General features: G+C 43.1%; 1 protein-coding gene across 1 annotated transcript in view; it reads right to left on the bottom strand.

The window, feature by feature from the left end:
- Positions 1-2,799: 2,799 nt before the first annotated feature.
- NUP214 (nucleoporin 214) overlaps positions 2,800-19,832 on the bottom strand; it is a 66,965-nt gene continuing 49,932 nt past the window's right edge. Inside the window, 7 exon segments of the mRNA XM_070758485.1 lie at positions 2,800-3,058; positions 3,496-3,520; positions 4,751-4,890; positions 5,663-5,834; positions 12,899-13,048; positions 14,950-15,103; positions 18,257-18,327. Coding sequence (XP_070614586.1) covers positions 3,025-3,058; positions 3,496-3,520; positions 4,751-4,890; positions 5,663-5,834; positions 12,899-13,048; positions 14,950-15,103; positions 18,257-18,327 — 746 coding nt within the window. The 3' untranslated portion in view covers positions 2,800-3,024.

Raw genomic sequence — 19,832 nt, 5'->3', positions numbered from 1 at the left:
CACATGCAAAAGATTCTTAATAGATGCCATTAGGAAGATAAAAAGCCAGCTGCCACAGCTGTCTCCCGTAATAAAACTCAAATGAGGGGGGGGTGGGGTGGGAAAATAAAGCCAAAAAAATTCCTGCAAAAGAGCAGCCTGCAATATCGCAATGGACAGAGGGAGGAAAAATAAAAAAATCAAGATATGCCACAAAGCAGCCTTCCTTCCGGCTCAGGTCTTGATTTTCACGGGGGCCTTGCGAGGTATCCTTTCTCCGGGATGCTATTTTTAGGGAAAGGAATCCGGGGTCCTTTCATTGCCACAAAAGGAAAATTGTAAGCATCTTTGTTTTGTTTTTTTTTTAAAAAAAAAGAAAAATACTCTAGTCCTCATGATTTTGGAAAATGGGGAAAGCCGCCCTGTGAGAAGGGCAGGCTATAAATCTAATAAATAATAATGTAATACATATTTACATATAGACATATTTGCAATGCATATACAATAATATATATAAGTCCCTGTATAAAAATACTGTTTACCCCATCCCCCTTTTCTTTTTTGTATTCCCATCCTCCTTTTCTGTTTTTTAAAATAATCTAATAAAGTATATTTAAAAATAAAAATAATTTAATACATAAAAATCTGCCTTCTGGATGCTGAATCTTTCCTTTTCCCATAATTATCCTTCCTTCCTTCCATCCCCTGATAGCAATAGCACTTAGACTTATATGGCGCTTCAGTGCTTTTCCAGCCCTCTCTAAGCGGTTTATAGAGTCAGCCTCTTGCCCCCAACAATCTGGGTCCTCATTTTATCCACCTTGGAAGGAGGGAAGGCCGAGTCAACCTTGAGCCAGTGGTGAATTGCTGACAATTGGCAGAATTAAACTGCAATACTGCATTCTAGCAGGAAGGAAGGATGGATAGCAATAGCATTTAAACTTATAAACCACTTCACGGTGCTTTACAGCCCCCTCTAAGCAGTTTTACAGAATCAGCATATTTAGCTACATTAATTGGTTTTTTTAGATATGCATATTGTTTGTTTTGCTATGAACTGCCCTGAGTTGTTACCCTCCCCCCCAACCCTGCAATCATGTGAATGTTATTTCATGCCTTTTGCAACTAGGGTCATATTTACAGCCGTTTGCAAGGTTTTGCAATCGTCTGACTGCATATATATATATATATATTTTTGCAAAAAAACCAGCCATGCCCTCCAACATCTTGCCTCGGAGTAGGGCTGCACGATTTTAAAATGGTTGTTCTTTAAGATTGTTTTAAATATTGGACTTCTGAACTGGTTTTTGTATTTTATATGTCTTTGGAGAAGGAAGGGTGGCATATAAGGCCAATCAACCAACCAATCAATCAATCAATCAATCAATAAGGAAGTGTATGTTATGAGCCGTAAATAAATATATGTTTATATGTTGTGAGCCACCCTGAGTCTTTGGAGATGGAAGGGTGGCATATAAGGCCAATCAATCAATCAATCAATCAATCAGTAAGTAAGTACCGTAAGTATGTTATGAGCCGTAAATAAGTAAATATGTTTATATGTTGTGAGTCACCCTGAGTCTTTGGAGAAGGAAGGGTGGCATATAAGGCCAATCAATCAATCAATCAATCAATCAATCAATCAATAAGTAAGTAAATAATAAATAAGTAAATAAATAAATAAGTAAGCAAGCAATAAAGTAAATAAATAAGTAAATAAATAAATAAGTAAATAAGGGAATACATTTATTTATACATTTGTATTTATACGTGGAATAAATAAATGTATTCCAAGTCTTTTAAGGAGAACTGGGTCCATATCAAACCACGTTTCACTTAATAAAGGAATGAATGAATAGAATAGAGCTGGAAGGGACCTTGGTCGAATCCTGATCGATCATGGCATTCACTAAAAACCACTGCCGGGGAAAGAAAGGTAATAAAAGTAGCCGGTCCAGCTGTTCTCCAGGGGAACAGCCTGCTTTATGGCTGCCATACGTTATAATCCGTTAAGGTTGTACCTTGAGGACCTTAAATCTTGAGTAAACCAATCAGCCAAGAGAACGCAGATCTCAAAAGGATTCCCCTCCAACCCAAAGCTCCTTCAACAAGGATCCCCATTAAAAACAAAATAATACTAATAATACTAATACCACTACTAATAATATAATATAATAATAAAAATCGAGCTGCAACGACTCTGGCATAAGCCCGTGAAAGTGGTCCCAGTGGTCCTTGGCACGCTGGGCGGAGAGCCAAAGGATCTCAGCGGACATTTGAAAACCATCGGAATTGACAAAATCTCCACCTGTCAATTGCAAAAGGCCGCTTGACTGGGATCGGCAAACATAATTCACCGCTACATCACGCAGTCCTAGGTGCTTGGGAAGTTCCCGACTGGTGATGAAATATGAAATCCAGCAGTGATTTCGTTTGCTGTGTTGTACTGACAATAATAATAATAATAATAATAATAATAATAACAACAACAACAACAACAATAGTACTTGGCACGCTGGGCCAGGGCCAAAGGATCTCAGGGGACATTTGAAAACCATTGGAATTGACAAAATCTCCATCTGTCAATTGCAAAAGGCTGCTTTACTGGGATCGGCACACATAATTCGCCGCTACATCCCGCAGTCCTAGGTGCTTGGGAAGCGCCCGACTGGGGATGAAATACGAGATCCAGCATAGTGATCTCGTTTGCTGTGTTGTACTGACAATAATAATAATAATAATAATAATAATAATAATAATAATAATAATAATAATAACCAACAACCCCTCTCTGCCCTTTTGAAGTTTGCCAAGGCGGAATTCAAAGACCAGCAGACAAAATAGCTTTATTTAGCGAAGCCGAGCGACATTTCCATTAACGGGAAAAAAGAAAACAAAACAAAAAGGAAAAAAAAAAAAGAACAGGCAATCGGGGTTTTTTTCCTCTTTTTTTTGTTTCTTCTGTTTTGGTTCGGTATAAAAAGTTGGAGGAAGCGACGTTTAAAAAAAGGAAAGTCCCAGAATAGTGGAAGGCCCGTTGCGCGTTCAGCTTCTCCAGCCGCTGAATCCCGTGTTGGATCTAAAAGGTGGGAGAATTAATAATAATAATAATAATAATAACAACAACAACAACAACAACACCCATTAGAATCAGTCAATGGTATTTGTGATACGTTTTTGAATGTTCAAGTTGACTGTTTCATGTTTAATGAATAAAAAAGCTAACAACAACATCGGTGGATCAAAACCCGATGGTCCAACTCTGTTGTTTTTATTATGATAACTCCGGAGGGGGGGGAGTGTGTGATGGGGAGGATCGTCCCCCAGATCCTCAGCTTTTCCATTAATGCTCTTGCGAGGAGAGAGAGGAGATCCAACAAAGCCGGCATCGCTGATTAAAAAAAAATCAGCGGGATTAAGGGCTTTTTAATATCTTTCATCCCCAGAAGGAAGCTCTCGGGTACGGAAAAGCAGCCACTGGACAGAGAGACGGGAGGGCAGGGGATCCGGACTTACGCATTCGACGATCCGAAGCCAAATCCTACGGAGGGGAAGGAAAAAAGAAGGATGGACAAAAGGGAGAAAAAAAAAAGGATTACTGGGGAAGGGTCAAAAGAAGGCATACAACTTTGCAAAAAGACAGGATTCAAAACGCTTCCCAGATAAGAAACCCCCAATTGATTTGATTTGAGGCCACCTTTATTCTCTCTAGGAGAAACTCAAGGTGGGGAAACCTACTTAATAATCTTCCCTCCTTCTGTTTTTCTTGCACAACAACCCTGTGAGGTGGGATGGGCTGAAAGGGAAGGACCTCGTGCCTAAGGCTGGACTAGAACTTGCTGTCAGCTGGTAACTGGCCCAAAGTCACCCAGGCAACTTTCATGCCTTAAGGAGCACTAGAATTCACCGACACCCTGAACATTCATGTCTCAAATTCTTTCCTTCCTTCCTTCCTTTTCCCTTTCTTATTTTCTTTCCTTCTTTCCCTCCCTCTCCCTTTCTCAACTTTTCCTCCTTTCTTTTCCTTGCTTTCTTTTTCCCTTTCTTTCCTTCCCTCCCTCTTCCTTTCTCAACTTTTCCTCCTTTCTTTCTTTTCCTTCCTTCCTTTTTCCCTTTACTTTCTTTCCTTCCCTCCCTCTTCCTTTCTCAACTTTTCCTCCTTTCCCCCCTTTCTGTTCCTTCCTCCTTTTTTACTTTCCTTTATTCCTTCCACTCCCTCTCAACTTTTTCTCCTTTCTTTCTTTCTTCCCTCTCCTCCTTTCTCAACGTTTGCTTCCTTCTTTCTCTTTTCTTTATCTTCCTTCCTTCTTTCTTACTCTTTCCTCCCCTCCCTCTCTCCTTCTCTCTTTCTCAACTTTTCCTCCTTTCTCTTTTCTTTCTTCCCTCCACTTTCCCTCCCTCTCACTCCTTCTAAACTTTTTTCTCTTTTCCTCCCTCCTTTCTTTATTCCCTTCCCTCTCCTTCTCAACTTTTCCTCCTTTCTTTCTCTTTTCCTCCCTCCCTTTCTTTCCTCCCTTTCTCACCCCTTTTCCTCCTTTCTTTCTTGTTTCCTCCCTCCCTCTCCACTTTTCCTCCTCTTTCTCTTTTCCTCCCTCCTTCCTTCCCTCCTTTCTTTCTTCCCTCCCTCTCTCACCCAACTTTTCCTCCTTTCTTTCTTATTCCCTCCCTCCCTCCCTCCTTTCTTTCTTTCCTCCCCTCCCTCCCTCTCCTTTTCAACTTTTCCTCCTTTCTTTCTCTTTTCCTTCCTCCCTTCCCTCCCCCCATCTCCTACCTCCTCCGCTGGAGCCAAAGCCGGAGAAGCCGCTGCTCTGTGTGCCAAAACCCGTCGGCTGCTGGGAGAGGGTGCCGAAGGTCGGAGTGTTCTGACTCGCCAGTGTGCCGAAGGAGACCGTGCTGGCCGGGTTGCCGAAACTGGTTGGGGGGGGGGAGAGAGAGAGGGAGGGAGGGAGGAGTGGGGTGAGGAGGGCCTGAGAGAATGGAAGCCCCTGAGCGGCTGAACAAGCCCTTCTTGGCCGCCCAACGAAGTAGCCCAGAAGAAACCAAAGCCTTCCCTTCCCTCCCTCCCCCTCTTTACTTCTTTCCCTCCTTCCTTCCCTTCTTTCCCTTCCTTCCTTCTTCCATCCCTCTTTTTACTTCCTTGCCTCCTTTCTTCCTGCCCGCTTCTCTCACTTCCTCTCCCTCTCTTCCTTTTCTTTCGCTTCCTATCTCTTCCTTCCTTCCTTCCTATCCTGTCTCTCTCCCTTACTCCCTTTTCTTTCTTTCTCTCTCTTCCTTTCCTTTTTCTTCCTCCCTTTCTCCTTTCCTCTTTACTTCCTTCCTATTCTTCCTTTCCCCTTCCCTCTCTACTTCCTTTCCTATCTTTCCCTATCCCTCCCTTCCTTCCTTCTGTCCTCCCTATCTCTTCCCACCTGCCTCTCTCCCTTACTCTCCTCTTCCTTCCTTTCTCCTTCTTTGTTTTGCTTTCTCTCGCTCTCTCTTTCCTTTCTCTTCTCCCTCCCCCTCTACTTCCTTCCTACCTTTGTATTCTTCCTTTCCCCTCCCCTCTCTACTTCCTTCCCTCCTCCCCTTCCCACCCGAAGGACAAGGCTAGGGAGCCGGAATGACACAGGGGTGCAAGGATGGGTGGGAAAATCCTGAGGTCTAGAAACACAAGGAGGAGGAGGAGGCCTTTCGGCCGGCTTACCCGAATCCGCCCGTGTTGGCTGCCGCGGCCCCTTCACCGAACACTTTGCCTCCCGCCGAGCCCAGAGGACTTGCAAAGGCCGGGGCTGAACCGAATGCCGGCACCCCTCCGAACCCAGGGGAACCCCCAAAAGTGGGAGGGCTGCCGAACACTGGAGCAGCTCCGAAGCCACCTGAGCAAAACAGAGGCAAAAAAAGGAGAGAGAGAGAGAAAGAGAGAAGGACAGACGTCACATAGACAGACACCCATCGATTGACCCCACCACCCATCAAAGTCAATGGTAAACAAGGTTACAACTGCACTAAGTGATGGGCTGCCAAAAGTTTTACTGCCACATTGCGGCTGTGGCTTATTTTGCGGGTGTGGTTTGATGGTCATATGACCAGGTAGGAGTGGCTTGCTGGTCATGTGAGCAGGTGGGAGTGGCTTGATAATCATGTGACCAGGGCGTGGCTTCAAGGTCATGTGGCTGGGTGGGAGTAGCTTACTGACCAAGGTAAGTTTTCAAAGAGGGGCGTGGACTCTTTTTCAGTTGATTAAGTCACATTATTTGAATTAGCCACAAAAAGGACAAATTATTTATTGAGGAGCACAGTAACATTTTAAGGTTTTGTACTGAAGCCACAAGGTTCAGTATGATAACAGATTAGGCAAGTAGCTCAATTTTCTTGAATGGCTTTCAAAGTTCAGCTCTAGATCATGATTAAAATGATTAAAGAAGCGTTTATGGGTAAAAACATACTATTTAATTATTTCCTGTTTTAAAAATAATGAAGGACAATTTAATGGAAGGACAATTTAAAAAAAGCTATTAAGTATTCAATAAATAGTGCATAAACGTAATAGCCCCACTGTGTCCCGCCACCCCCACAAGGAGCCAACTTGTGCCCCCAAACCAAAAGATTTTGGATATGGAGGCAAGAAATCACCCAATCACAAACAGAATTTCCACCGGAACTCCTCCTCTTAGGAATATTCGGGAAAAATTATACTAAGAGGATCAAGTGTTTAATACATCATAGCACCACAGCAGCTAGGATTACCTCTGCTCAATTTTGCAAACTCTCTGAAACTCCCCTCCCCAGAGTGTATAATAATTTTAAATATATATATGCATGAATGCGCTGAAATGGATAGGCTAACAATCAAATTCAGCAAAAAACAAACAAACGTGTCTCTCTCTCTCTCTCTCTCTCTCTCTCTCACACACACACACATATATGTCACATGGTTTTGCTGAATTTGAAAATTAAGGGAGACTAGGATAGATCTATTTCGGCCTTATTTTGGCCTCATCAGCTAGCCATACCCTCACTGGGACTTGAACTTGTAACCTTGGCCTTGTAAGGCAGAGAATTATACACACACACATATATATGTATAAAATACAAAATATTTATATAGATATATAAATGTATATTAAAATTTATAAAATATATAAAATATAATATATATATATATAAATAATATATATATATATATATATATATATATATATATATATATATATATATATATATATATATAAAACTACTAAGCTTTCATTAGTCCTCTACTAACGTCGTCAGAGTTAAAATCCCCATTGAAGACAGTTGATTTTATATAAAAGTATATGTCAATTATATAATTATATAATAAAATTTTATATAAATTAAGCAGTCTGTGGAGAGGGGCGGCATACAAATCCAATAAATAAAATAAATAAATAAATAAATAAATTCAATATAAAAATGAAGAGGGAGTCAAGCCCAACCAGTTACACAAACAGTGTTAACTAACTAGTGAGTCTCAAGAGAAAGGCGGCATAGAAATGAAATCAATACATTAATTAGTCAAATTAATAACGGGGGTGGGGGGCCACGTACAGGGCAGGGCAGGGGTCCTGCAGTGGGCCCACCCTCCGTCCCAGAGGCTCCAACAGCAAACGTCAACACAAAACAACCCACAACGCCACCAAGGTAGAAACACCTTCAGAGCCTCGGAGCCCCAGGCACTTACTGCCGAAGGAAGGCGGCCGGCATTCAACAGGCATGATCTGAACCAGAAATCCCTTGGACATGGATTCGAGGAAGCGGGCGGGAAGGGTGGGGCGGGGGGGAGGTATGCCCGCATGCGAGGAAAGAGGCAGGGCGGCTGCAGGAGGAAGCCGCGGCGGCCTGCAGCTTGTAGCCCGAAGGAGGGAGAGAGATGGGGGAGAGAGAGAGAGAGAGAGAGAGAAAGCTCTCGCCCGCGAGCAGTTGCTAAGGTAGCAATTCTCATCGCAAGCAACACACAGCAACCGTTTCAGCCCAGGGGCTGGAGGAAGCCTCGTCCTCCTGGCCTGGGAATTGACTGAGAAAACAAGCCTTCAAGAGAAGAAGAAGAAGAAGAAGAAGTAGAAGAAGAAGAACAACAAGAACAAGAAGAAGAAAGAAAAAGAAGAACAAGAAGAACAAGAAGAACAACAACAAGAAGAAGAACAAGAAGAAAAAGTAGAAGAACAAGAACAAACAACAAGAAGAACAAGAAGAAGAAAGAAGAACAACAACAACAAGAAGAACAAGAAGAAGAAAGAAGAAAAAGAAGAAGAACAAGAAGGAGAACAAGAACAACAAGAAGAAGAAGAAAGAAGAAGAAAAAGAACAACAACAAGAAGAAGAAAGAAGAAGAAGAAGAGCAAGAAGAAGAACAAGAAGAAGAAGTAGAAGAAGAACAAGAACAACAACAAGAAGAAGAAAGAAGAAGAACAAGAAGAACAAGAAGAAGAAGTAGAAGAAGAAGAAAGAAGAAGAAAGAAGAACAAGAACAAGAAGAACAAGAAGAAGAAGAAGAAGAACAAGAACAACAACAAGAAGAAGAAGAAAGAAGAAGAACAAGAAGAACAAGAAGAAGAAGTAGAAGAAGAAGAACAAGAAGAAGAAAAAAGAAGAAAGAAGAACAAGAACAAGAAGAACAAGAAGAAGAAGTAGAAGAAGAACAAGAACAACAAGAAGAAGAAAGAAGAAGAAGTAGAAGAAGAAGAAGAACAAGAAGAAGAAGAACAAGAACAACAAGAAGAAGAAGAAGAAGAAGAAGAAAGAAGAAGAAAGAAGAAGAAAGAAGAAGAAGGAGAAGGAGAAGAAGAAAGGGACGGGGCGGAAAAATGCCACTGGCTGAAGCCCGGCCTCTTTTTGGAAAGTCTTGAGCATCAGCCGTGCCCGGGGGGAAAAATATATATATATTCTTCATTTTCCCTTTAAGGCTGCCCTGAGGATGGCCGGTGGTCCCTGGAGGCTTTAGCTCAAAGGCCGCTCATCCTCTTCTTTGAAAGGGGCAGCGGAGAAAAGCCTTGAAGGTGGGAGGAGGAGGAAGGGGGGAATTTCTTGGAGGGGCTCTAGCTTTGTGCTTCTCCAGGGCCCAGAAGAGGGAAGGGCTGTGTGGTTTTTCTGCCTTTGATCTTTCCCTCCCTTATTTCTTATCTCTCTTTTTTTCCTTCCTTTCTTGCTCCCTTTTTTTCTTTTCTGTCCTCTCTCCTTCCCTTCCTTCTCTTCACCACCTTCTTAAGAAAGACAATGAACTTATAGAGCGCTGGTGAGGCCACATTGGGAATAATACTGTGCTCAGTTCTGGAGACCTCACCTACAAAAAGACGGGCTACAAAAACAGTGGAAGGTCTTAAGCATAAAACGTATCAGGAAAGACTTCATGGACTCCACCTGTCTAGTCTGGAGGACAGGAGGAAAAGGGGGGCATGATCGAAACATTTAAATATATTAAAGGGTTAAATAAGGTCCAGGAGGGAATTGTTTTTAATAGGAAAGTGAACACAAGAACAAGGGGACACAATCTGAGGTGAGTTGGGCGAAGGAACAGAAGCAACGTGAGAAAATATTATTTGACTGAAAGAGTAGTAGATGCTTGGAACAAACTTCCAGCAGATGTGGCTGGTAAATCCACAGTCACTGAATTGAAACCTGCCTGGGATAGACATAGATCCATCCTAAGATAAAATACAGGAAATAGTACAAGGGCAGACTAGATGGACCATGAGGTCTTTTTCTGCCGTCAGTCTTCTAGGTTTCTATGTTTCGCCCTCCCACCTGTTCCTTCCTTCCTTCTCTATAGCTTTCTCGCTTCTCCTTCCTTCCTTCCTTTCCTAGCTCACTTTCTTTTTCAAAGCTCCTTCATCCTTCCTTCCCTCCCATCTTCCTTCCTTCCTCCTTTACAATTCCCTCCTCCTTCCCTCCTCTCCATCTTTCCTTTCTTCTCTCATTCCCATCTCCTTCCTTCCCCTTCCCTCCATTTCCTCTCATCTTCCTTCCTTTCCTTCATTCTCTATAGCTCGCTCCTCCTCCCCATCTCCTCCTTCTTTCCTTTCTTCCCTCATTCTCCACTCCTTCCTTCCCCTTCTCTCCCATCTTCCTTCCTTCTCTCATTTTCCTTCCTTTCCTCCCTCCTCTACAACTCCCTCTTCCTTCCCTCCTCTCCATCTCCCTCCTTCTTTCCTTTCTTTCCTCATTCACATCTCCTTCCTTCCCCTTCCCTCTCATCTTCCTCCCTTCTCTCTTTCCTCTTCCTTCCTTCCTTCCTTCTATCATCTTCCTTCTCTCTTCCATCTTCTCTCCTTTTTTCCTTACTCCCCCCTCCTCTCTCCCATAATTTTGAAGGGTCACTAAATGAATTGTTGTAAGTCGAGATCTACTTCTATCAAGAACTGCCTCCGTTTTTTAGTTATAAAATCCAAAACATCTTTTTTTTCCTATTAGGAAAAACTTTCCCGATGAAAAAATAAATCAATAAGGAATTGCCCAGAATTACATTTGTAATCACAAAAAATCTCCTCTGAATGTTTACATATTTTAAAAATTTTTTACCCAAACTGCGGACTGGTTCGAGAGCTAGCAAGGCCATTGTTCTTTCTCTTTTGACTATGGACGCTTTTAATATCTCTGGGTGAAATTTCAGTCTAGGCCCAATGTAATAAGATATCACACACACACACACACCTTAGTTGTAAACACAAAACGATCTGGGGGGGAAAAAATAAAAAAAGAAAGGGAGTAGAAAAGAGAGAAGAGAAGTGAATTTTTTTTAAAAAAAGAACACCGGATGAATTATTGAAGGGAATCTGGTGGATTCTGGACAAACGGCCATCATATTCCGCGGGTTGCGAAATTTCCTCAATGTTGTAAATTACAGGCAGCGCTCAACTTTCAATCATTCATTGAAGTCGCAAAGGCAGCAGAGACAGGGATTTATAGGACTGCTCTTCACACTTAACCATCGTCCCCTTGGTTGCGTGATCAAAATTTGGACGCTTGGCCAACCGACTGGTATTCTACGCACACTGGATGGGTGTCAACAAACTCAAACCAGACAAGACGGAGTGGCTGTGGGTCTTGCCTCCCAAGGACAATTCCATCTGTCCGTCCATTACCCTGGGGGGAGAACTATTGACCCTCTCAGAGAGGGTCCGCAACTTGGGCGTCCTCCTCGATCCACAGCTGACAATGGAACATCATCTTTCGGCTGTGGCGAGGGGGGCGTTTGCCCAGATTTTCCTGGTGCACCAGTTGTGGCCCTATTTGGACAGGGAGTCACTGCTCACAGCCACTCATGCCCTCATCACCTCGAGGATCGACTACTGTAACGCTCTCTACATGGGGCTACCTCTGAAAAGTGTTCGGAAACTCCAGATCATGCAGAACGCGGCCGCGAGAGCCATCGTGGGGCTTCCCTGATTCTCCCACGTATCTACAACACTCCGCAGTCTGCATTGGTTGCCGATCAGTTTCCGGTCACAATTCAAAGTGTTGGTTATGACCTTTAAAGCCCTACATGGCATTGGACCAGAGTACCTCCGGAACTGCCTGCTACCGCACGAATCCCAGCGGCCGATAAGGTCCCACAGAGTTGGCCTTCTCCGGGTCCCGTCGACTAAACAATGTCATTTGGCGGGCCCCAGGGGAAGAGCCTTCTCTGTGGCAGCCCCAGCCCTCTGGAATCAACTCCCCCCGGAGATTAGAACTGCTCCCACCCTCCTTGTCTTCCGTAAACTACTTAAGACCCACCTATACCGCCAGGCATGGGGGATTTGAGACATCTTTCCCCCAGGCTCATTATAATTTATGTTTGGTATGCATGTGCTGTTTGGTTTTTAATTATGATAGGGTTTTTGGATTTTTTTAATATTAGATTTGTGCCAGTATAATATTGTTTTTATCGTTGTTGTGAGCCGCCCCGAGTCTTCGGAGAGGGGTGGCATACAAATCCAATAAATTATTATTATTATTATTATTTAAGATAGTTGAAGCGACCCCCCCCCCCGGCCTTTTTGTTGTGGTTGGCTCACAGCCAGCTCCTCTGGTCACTGATTTTGACTCAGAGGAGCCGGGTCTGTCAGATCAAAGAAGACCTGTCTGGCTTAACAAAGAGTCAGACAGTGAAGGGGACAGAGAGGTTGATGTGGAAGGAGAGGGAGAGAGACCTGCAGAGCCTGTAGGATCTCCCAGTCAGGGCCTCATCTGGGTCAGATGAGGTGATGGATGATCCCATCCTCAATGTCAGGGTGCGTAGCATGCTGGGACGCCGGGAGCAGCTGTGTAGACGCAGACGGAGATGCTAAGGAACAGCTGTCAGCAATCAAGGAAGCTGCAGCGGGTTTAAAAAGGGAAGGGCTTGCGAAAGGCGGTGTGGGAAATTATCGTTCGGATTTGAGAGAAAAAGAGACGTTGACGCTTCATGGTTTGACAACTTTGGAATTCTGACACTCAAGCCAAGTGAGTAATTGGCAGAAGCAAGCCACAGAGACTTTTGTTGCCGGCTTGAGCTGTTAACCCTGACCTTTGGATCGTAAACCAACATTCCTGTGCAGTTGCTGTGGCTCTAGGCCAATTTTGTACATAAAGAGAACTTTGCCTTTTGCTTCAGTGTGTGTGTGTGTGTGTGTTTGTACACTGCTTTGTTGTGTGGCCAGCCGGCCAAGCAGAACACTTTTGCAACCTTCTGACAAGCAACGGATGTTGGATTCGCTTAACAGCTTTGCAACGACCTCAACAACGGCGGCGATTTGCTTAACAAAACCAGGCAAAACTCGCCGGAGAACTTAGCCAGGGAAATTTTTTAAGCTTGAGGAACTATCCATAAATCAGCCTCCTGATTTTACCCCCACCAAATTAGGCAGCGGCTATTTGGAAATGTGGCGCTAATCTAGTAAACAGATTATTAATAATGGAAAACAACTTAATTTGAGGTTGGAGCTTGCGGGGAATTGAGTACCTGTTTTGGTGGGGCTGGAGAATCCAAAGCCTTGGGATGCCACACTTCCTCCACCGGAGCTGAAGGTGCCCATCGGCTTCTGTTCACCAAAGGAAGCCGTGCCAAATCCAAAACTTTTGGCCCCGCTGTTTCCAAAAAGAGTCGACGTGTCTGCGACGGGGAGAAGGGAGGGAGAAATTAGCAAGCGGCTCTTCCAGGGTGTCCAAGGGGAAAGCATTTTGAAATTCCCGGATATTTCCCGGACGATTTCCATGTGACTTGCGATCTAGTTGAGGCGTGATCGTAGATTTATTTATTTAATTTTATTATTTATTATATTAATTGGACTTATATGCCGCCCCTCTCCGTGAACTTTACGACATTTTAGGAAAAAGTACAGTAAATAAAACATTCTAGGCCCATTAATAGGATAATAACTTTTAAAAATTTCTTAAAACAAAACATTTAAAATCAAAAAGTCACACGCATGCTATCACACCAAATGTATTCATTGGGCAAAGGCTGGGGTCTAAGGGCCCCAAGGCTGGCGACATAAATGTGTTTTCAAATTCTTACGGAAGGCGAATCTCTGTGGGGAGCTGATTCCAGAGGGCCGGGGCCCCCACAGAGAAGGCTCTTCCCCTAGGCCCCGCCAGCCGGCATTGTCTGGTTGACGGGACCCTGAGGAGACCAACTCTGTGGGACCTCACCAGACGCTGGGATTCGTACAGAAGGCAGTCTCGGAGATAATCTGGTCCTATGCCATGTAGGGTTTTATAGGTTATACCCAACACTTTGAATTGTGTCCGGAAACCAATGAGGACTGCAGGAGTGTTGGTGTGACATGGGCATATTTTGGAAGGCCCAAAACTGCTTGCGTGACTGCATTTTCGACGATTTGAAGTTTCCGAACACTCTTCAAAGGTAGCTCCATGCAGAGACCATTGCAGTAGTCGAACCTCGAGGTGATGAGGGTATGAGTGACCGTGAGCAAAGACTCCCTGTCCAAATAGGGCCGCAACTGGTGCACCAGGCGAACCTGGGCAAACGCCCTCCTCGCCACAGCTGAAATATGGTTTTCTAAAGTTAGCTGTGGATCGAAGAGGACGCCCAAGTTGCGGACCCTCTCTGAAGGGGTCAATACCTCCCCCCCCAGGGTAATGGACGGACAGATGGACGTGTCCTTGGGAGGCAGTACCCACAGCCACTCCGTCTTGTCTGGATTGAGCTTGAGCCTGAGATGACGTCATACCAAACGGCTAAGCCATGGAGAAATATCGGTAGCTGAGGAAGCAAGTTGTTGTGCTCATTTTTGCTTGACTCTGCGATCCGGGTTTTTTAACACAATTTTCCCCTGACTTTTAAACATTTTAATCCAGTTTGTCGTCCCCCCCCCCCCCCCGATTTATTTTGTTTTTTTCACGAATTCCCTGATATTTCCTGAACTACTGATTTCCCTGATAATTCTCTGATTTCCCTGTTTGCTGGACAGCCTGCTCTTCCTTTCTCATCAGGATAAAAAAAAACCCTACAAGGCTTCTTGACTTACGACCGTTTGTAGTTACGACGGTGGTGCTGGAGGAAAAAAAAGGGATCATCACCGTTTTTCCGCACACAATTTTAATTTTATATTAACAGGTCTTTTACTGTTGATGGTTGATGCAGAAATTGACTCTAGGGAACCAAGGCAAAAGTGCAGCGGTCCTCGACTTACGACCATGAGGCCCAAATGTGCATCGCCAAGCGAGACAGTTGCTAATTGAGCTTTGCCCCGCTCTACGACCCCTCTTCCCGCAAACTGTTAAGTGGACCAATGCCTTTGTTAACCTTAGTAATGCAATCAGGCTTCAACATCAGTGGTCGAGCAGCTGAATTTTGACCGCGTGCCGCGATAGGGTGAGAAAAAACCAGTCGTAAGTCACCGTTCCCAGTGTGGATGCAATGTTGAAGCTGTCACTAAGTGACTGGTCGTAAGTCCAGGACCTATGTGCCCTGTCGATCTGCAGCCCGCAAAGAGACTGCTATTCAACTAGAATAGGCCTTGCGGTGGCTGAGCCCTCGATTCTACTTACTTTGATTGGCTGAGGCGCCAAAACCGCCGGTAGGACAGCCGAAAGGGTTCTTGTTGGCCGCCTCGTGACTCGGTTTACCTCCCAGGCCGCTGAAAAAACCTCCCGTTCTCCCGCCGCCAGCGGATCCAAAGACAACCCCTCCGGAAGAGGCAGGCTGCGAAAGACCAAACGAAGACTGTTAGATCAGCTCTGTCCGATTCAAACAAAGCCTCAGAGTTGGAAGGGAGCTTGGAGGTCATCCAGCCCAACCCCCTGCTTAGGCAGGAAACTTTACACCGCTTCCAACAAATGGTTGTCCAATCTCTTCTTACAAGCTTCCAGTGTTGTAGCCTTATTAGAAAAGTCATAACAGAATAGCAATAGCAATAGCCTTTAGACTTATATACTGCTTCACAGTGCTTTCCAACCCTCTCTAAGCAGTTTACAGAGAGTCAGCCTATTCCCCCAACAACCTGGGTCCTCATTTTACCCACCTCGGAAGGGTGGAAGGCTGAGTCAACTTGGAGACTGGTGCAGATTGAACTGCTGGCAGTGGGAAGAGTTAGGAAAGGAAGGAAGGAAAGAAGGAAGGAAGGAAAATAGCAATTGCATTTAGACTTATATACGGCTTCACAGTGCTTTGACAGCCCTCTCAAAGCGGTTTACAGAGAGTCAGCCTCTTGCCCCCAACAATCTGGGTCCTCATTAGACCCACCTCGTAAGGATGGAAGGCTGAGTTGACCTTGAGCCTGGTGAGGATTGAACTGCTGGCAGTGGCAGAGTTAGAGAAGGAAGGAAGGAAAATAGCAACAGCATTGAGACTTATATACCGCTTCATGGTGCTGTTACAGCCCTCTCTAAGTGGTTTACAGAATCAGCGTATTGCCCCCAACAATCTGGGTCCTCATTTTACCCACATTGGAAGGACGGAAGGCTGAGTCAAGTTTGAGCCTGCTGAGATTCGATCTGCCAAACTGCGGGCAGCCGGCGATCAACAGAAGTAGCCTGCAGGACTGCACTCTAACCACTGCACCACCGAGGCTCTTCATTGGAATTGGAATAGAATTGGAAGGGGCCTTGGAGGGCTTTTAGTCCAACTCCTGCACCGCGCCAGACAAACGCTTGCCCAATTTTGGTCATCTCCAAAGAAGGAAGCGCAGGCTATTCAGACATTCGGTCAAAATGAAGTGGGAGACAGATTTATTTGCATATATGTTCGAAAGCCGACCGAGGCGACAGCGAGAATACGTGAAACTGCACTCATGGGGCTGGGAGGAAATCTCGATAAAGTTTCAAAGGTCCAAAGACGGGCTACAAGAATGGTGGAAGGTCTTAAGCATCAAACGTATCAGGAAAGACTTCATGAACTCCATCTGTAGAGTCTGGAGGACAGAAGGGAAAGGGGGGACATGATCAAAACATTTAAATATGTTCAAGGGTTAAATAAGGTCCAGGAGGGAAATGTTTTTAATAGGAAAGTGAACACAAGAACAAGGGGACACAATCTGAAGTTAATTGGGGGAAAGATCAAAAGCAACGTGAGAAAATATTATTTTACTGAAGAGTAGTAGATCCTTGGAACAAACTCCCAGCAGACGTGGTTGGTAAATCCACAGTAACTGAATTTAAACATGCCTGGGATATACATATATCCATCGTAAGATAAAATACAGGAAATAGTATAAGGGCAGACTAGATGGACCATGAGGTCTTTTTCTGCCGTCAGTCTTCTATGTTTCTATGTTTTCTAAGAGGTTCTAAAACTTGGTGGATTGTCCCACAGAGCTGGGATTTTAACTTGCGGATTCCGAACTGTTCAGATTGGCAGTGTCCCCAAAAGAGCACATTGATTTTATCTCCCTCTTTAAAAAAAAAATATTGAATGTGGGGCGTGATGCTGTCCATCTGACTTTGCCACAGGCTGTGGGAAGTCTATGTTTCCCAGAAAAGCAACCTGTCGTCTTCTTTTGAATCTGCCAGACAGCAGGCAAGAAAGGCAGGGAGGAAGTATCCCAAAGAATGGGGCTGCCACGGACAAGGCCATCACCTCCACTGCACCTCAAAAAAAATAAATAAATACGAGGGTCGCCCAGAAAGTAATGCACCATATTTTTTTCCTCAGCCTACGGTAACGGCACGGATGTGAAACTTTAGATATACATTATTTGAATTGTCAGGAGTGCGTGTGTAAATTTTGTGTTTCTTCAGACAGATAGCGTAGCTGCAGCCGTGTTTCGAAATGGCGTCTGTAAGTGACGTACATTACAAGCAGCAGTCGTCATTGAATATCTCCCTGCATAGAAAGAAACTATTGGGAACATTCACAAATGTTTGTGTGCAGTTTATGGAGAATCTGCAGTCGACAGAAGTACGGTTAGTCGTGGAAGACATTTTGAGGATGACAAAGAGGTGATTCTCACAGTGCAGAAATGGCTTCGTGACCAGAACAAGGAGTGGTACCGACAGGACATACACGCCCTTGTGTCTTGCTGGAGGAAGGCCATAGAACGGGACAGAGATTACGTGGAAAAATTAGGGAGTATAGAAGAAACATCTTTCTTTCCTGTGTGTAAGTTTCATTGTGTTAATAGGAAAGTGAACACAAGAACAAGGGGGCATAATCTGAAGTTAGTTGGGGGAAAGATCAAAAGCAACGTGAGAAAATATTATTTTACTGAAAGAGTAGTAGATCCTTGGAACAAACTTCCAGCAGACGTGGTTGGTAAATCCACAGTGACTGAATTTAAACATGCCTGGGATAAACATAGATCCATTGTAAGATGAAATACAGGAAATAGTTTAAGGGCAGACTAGATGGACCAGGAGGTCTTTTTCTGCCGTCAGTCTTCTATGTTTCTAAGACTAGACATACCCAGTTCCTGCAACCGTTCTTTATATGTTTGAACTTCCAGTCTCTCTGCATTCTTTCCAGGGTCTCCACATTGTTTCTGCATTGTGGTGAACAGAACTGGAGACAGTATCCCAAGTGTGGTCTCACCAAACAGTACAAAGGGGTGCTAACACCCCTTTATAAAGGGGTGTTAAAAAGCAGTACAAAGGCGTGTGATCTTGGTTGTATCCTTTTGCTAATGCAGTCCAGGATTGTATTGGCTTTTTCAGCTGCTGCAACACCCTGGTGGCTCATGTTTAAACAGTGGTTGATTATAATTAATCAGCACATTCATTATTGTAAATTTTCTTCTGCTCAGATTCAGTGCAATTTTTTTCGGCCACTAGGAAGGAAGGAAGGAAGGAAGGAAGGAAGGAAGGAAGGAAGGAAGGAAGGAAGGAAGGAAGGAAGGAAGGAAGCTGGTTTGGGATAAATTACCTGGCCGAAGACGCTGCCACTAGTGTTGGCTGCTTGACCAAAGGCGGTATTTGGGCTGCTGGAACCAAACGCTAGAAGAAAAAGAGAAAATAAATAAGGCCAAGAGGTTAAAACGGGTGGTGAAAAACAAAACACTGGCATTTTTACCCATACAAATAATCCCTGACTTACAACCGTTCATTTAGCGACTGTTCAAAGATGCAAACGCTGAAAACGTGAACCGCAGGGGCTCTAGATGTGAGTCTCTTGTAATAGTTAATCTAATTAATCATCTGTAAGTTTTTTAAAAAAGTAATGTATTTTTCATTGGGTAAATATTATATAATGGAATGATAAATCAGGATCCATCCAATGGTTTTAAATGTTTGGGTAAATAAAGTTTTACTAAAAAAAGGACTGTTTAGGGTAGTTAATGTCATAGGAGTTAATTGATTGAAAATACAGACAATTTAGAAGTGTTCAATATAAAGTAAGAAATATAGATATGAATTAAGAATTGATCATTGTTAATTGGCTGAATGTTAATTGGGTTTGGAATAAATCTAAAAATTTGGGATTAGTAAATATGTAAATATGTATTATTAGTTTAAGTATTTTATATTTTATAGATGAGAAAATTAATTAAAGTTATAGAAACCATAAACTATAAAAAATAGAGTTAAATTTAATAAGAATATAGTGAGTGTTATATTTCTGAATTGATCTGATTATAGTTAGACTTTTTTTTTTGTATTTTTCTATGATAAGCGGAGCAATGGTAGCTCCTTGAATGTTGAATGTTGTTTGTCTTTGTATGTCTAATGAAAAATAATAAAAAAATATTGAAAAAAAAAGAAAAGAAAACATCCAAAGATATGGAACCCATACCACATCTCGGACATCGACACCTTTGAAAACGTCCATGTGATGCCAGAATGGATTTCACCTGTTGAAGCCATTTCCCACCCGAATTTCATAAAAGAAGGAAAGATTTGGAAATACAGGGACTTATTGGATAATCAATTAAAACTAAGAACAAAACAAGAAATACAAGAATTAGGTATTGATTTGGATTGGTGGCAATATATACAGATTAGTTTCAGATATCAAATGGATATTAAAATTTATATTTTTAGAAAAGAAAATAATGTAAATTATTACTTCAAAATCAAGTGAAGTTAATTGGAAATGTATATAAATATTTAATAAATCATAGAACGATAGGCTGGATACTGAAAGACAATATGATCAGCTGGTGCAAAATTTTTGGCAAAGAGATAAATTTAGAAACACGGGAAAAGATATGGGTGTATAATTGGAAAATAACAAAATCAATTTCTTTCAAAGGAAATCAAATCAAGATGTTTTATAGATGGCACCTTCCACCATATAGGATTTCCAAAATGTTTCCTACTGCTTCACCCGTTTGTTGGAAATGTAAAAAAGAAATTGGCACATATTTCCATGCATGGTGGACATGTTCTGAAGCCAAGAAATATTGGAATAAAGTAGAGAAATGGATAAATGAAATAACAAAGGGGAAGATTAAAAAATCTCCGAATTTTTCCTACTGGGTATTTCAAATACGAAGTATAAA

This window comes from Erythrolamprus reginae, chromosome 8 (assembly GCF_031021105.1).
Source record: "Erythrolamprus reginae isolate rEryReg1 chromosome 8, rEryReg1.hap1, whole genome shotgun sequence".
Classification (NCBI taxonomy): Eukaryota; Metazoa; Chordata; class Lepidosauria; order Squamata; family Dipsadidae; genus Erythrolamprus; species Erythrolamprus reginae.
The sequence above is the reverse complement of the archived record's forward strand: the minus strand, read 5'-3'. Positions and strand labels throughout refer to the sequence as shown.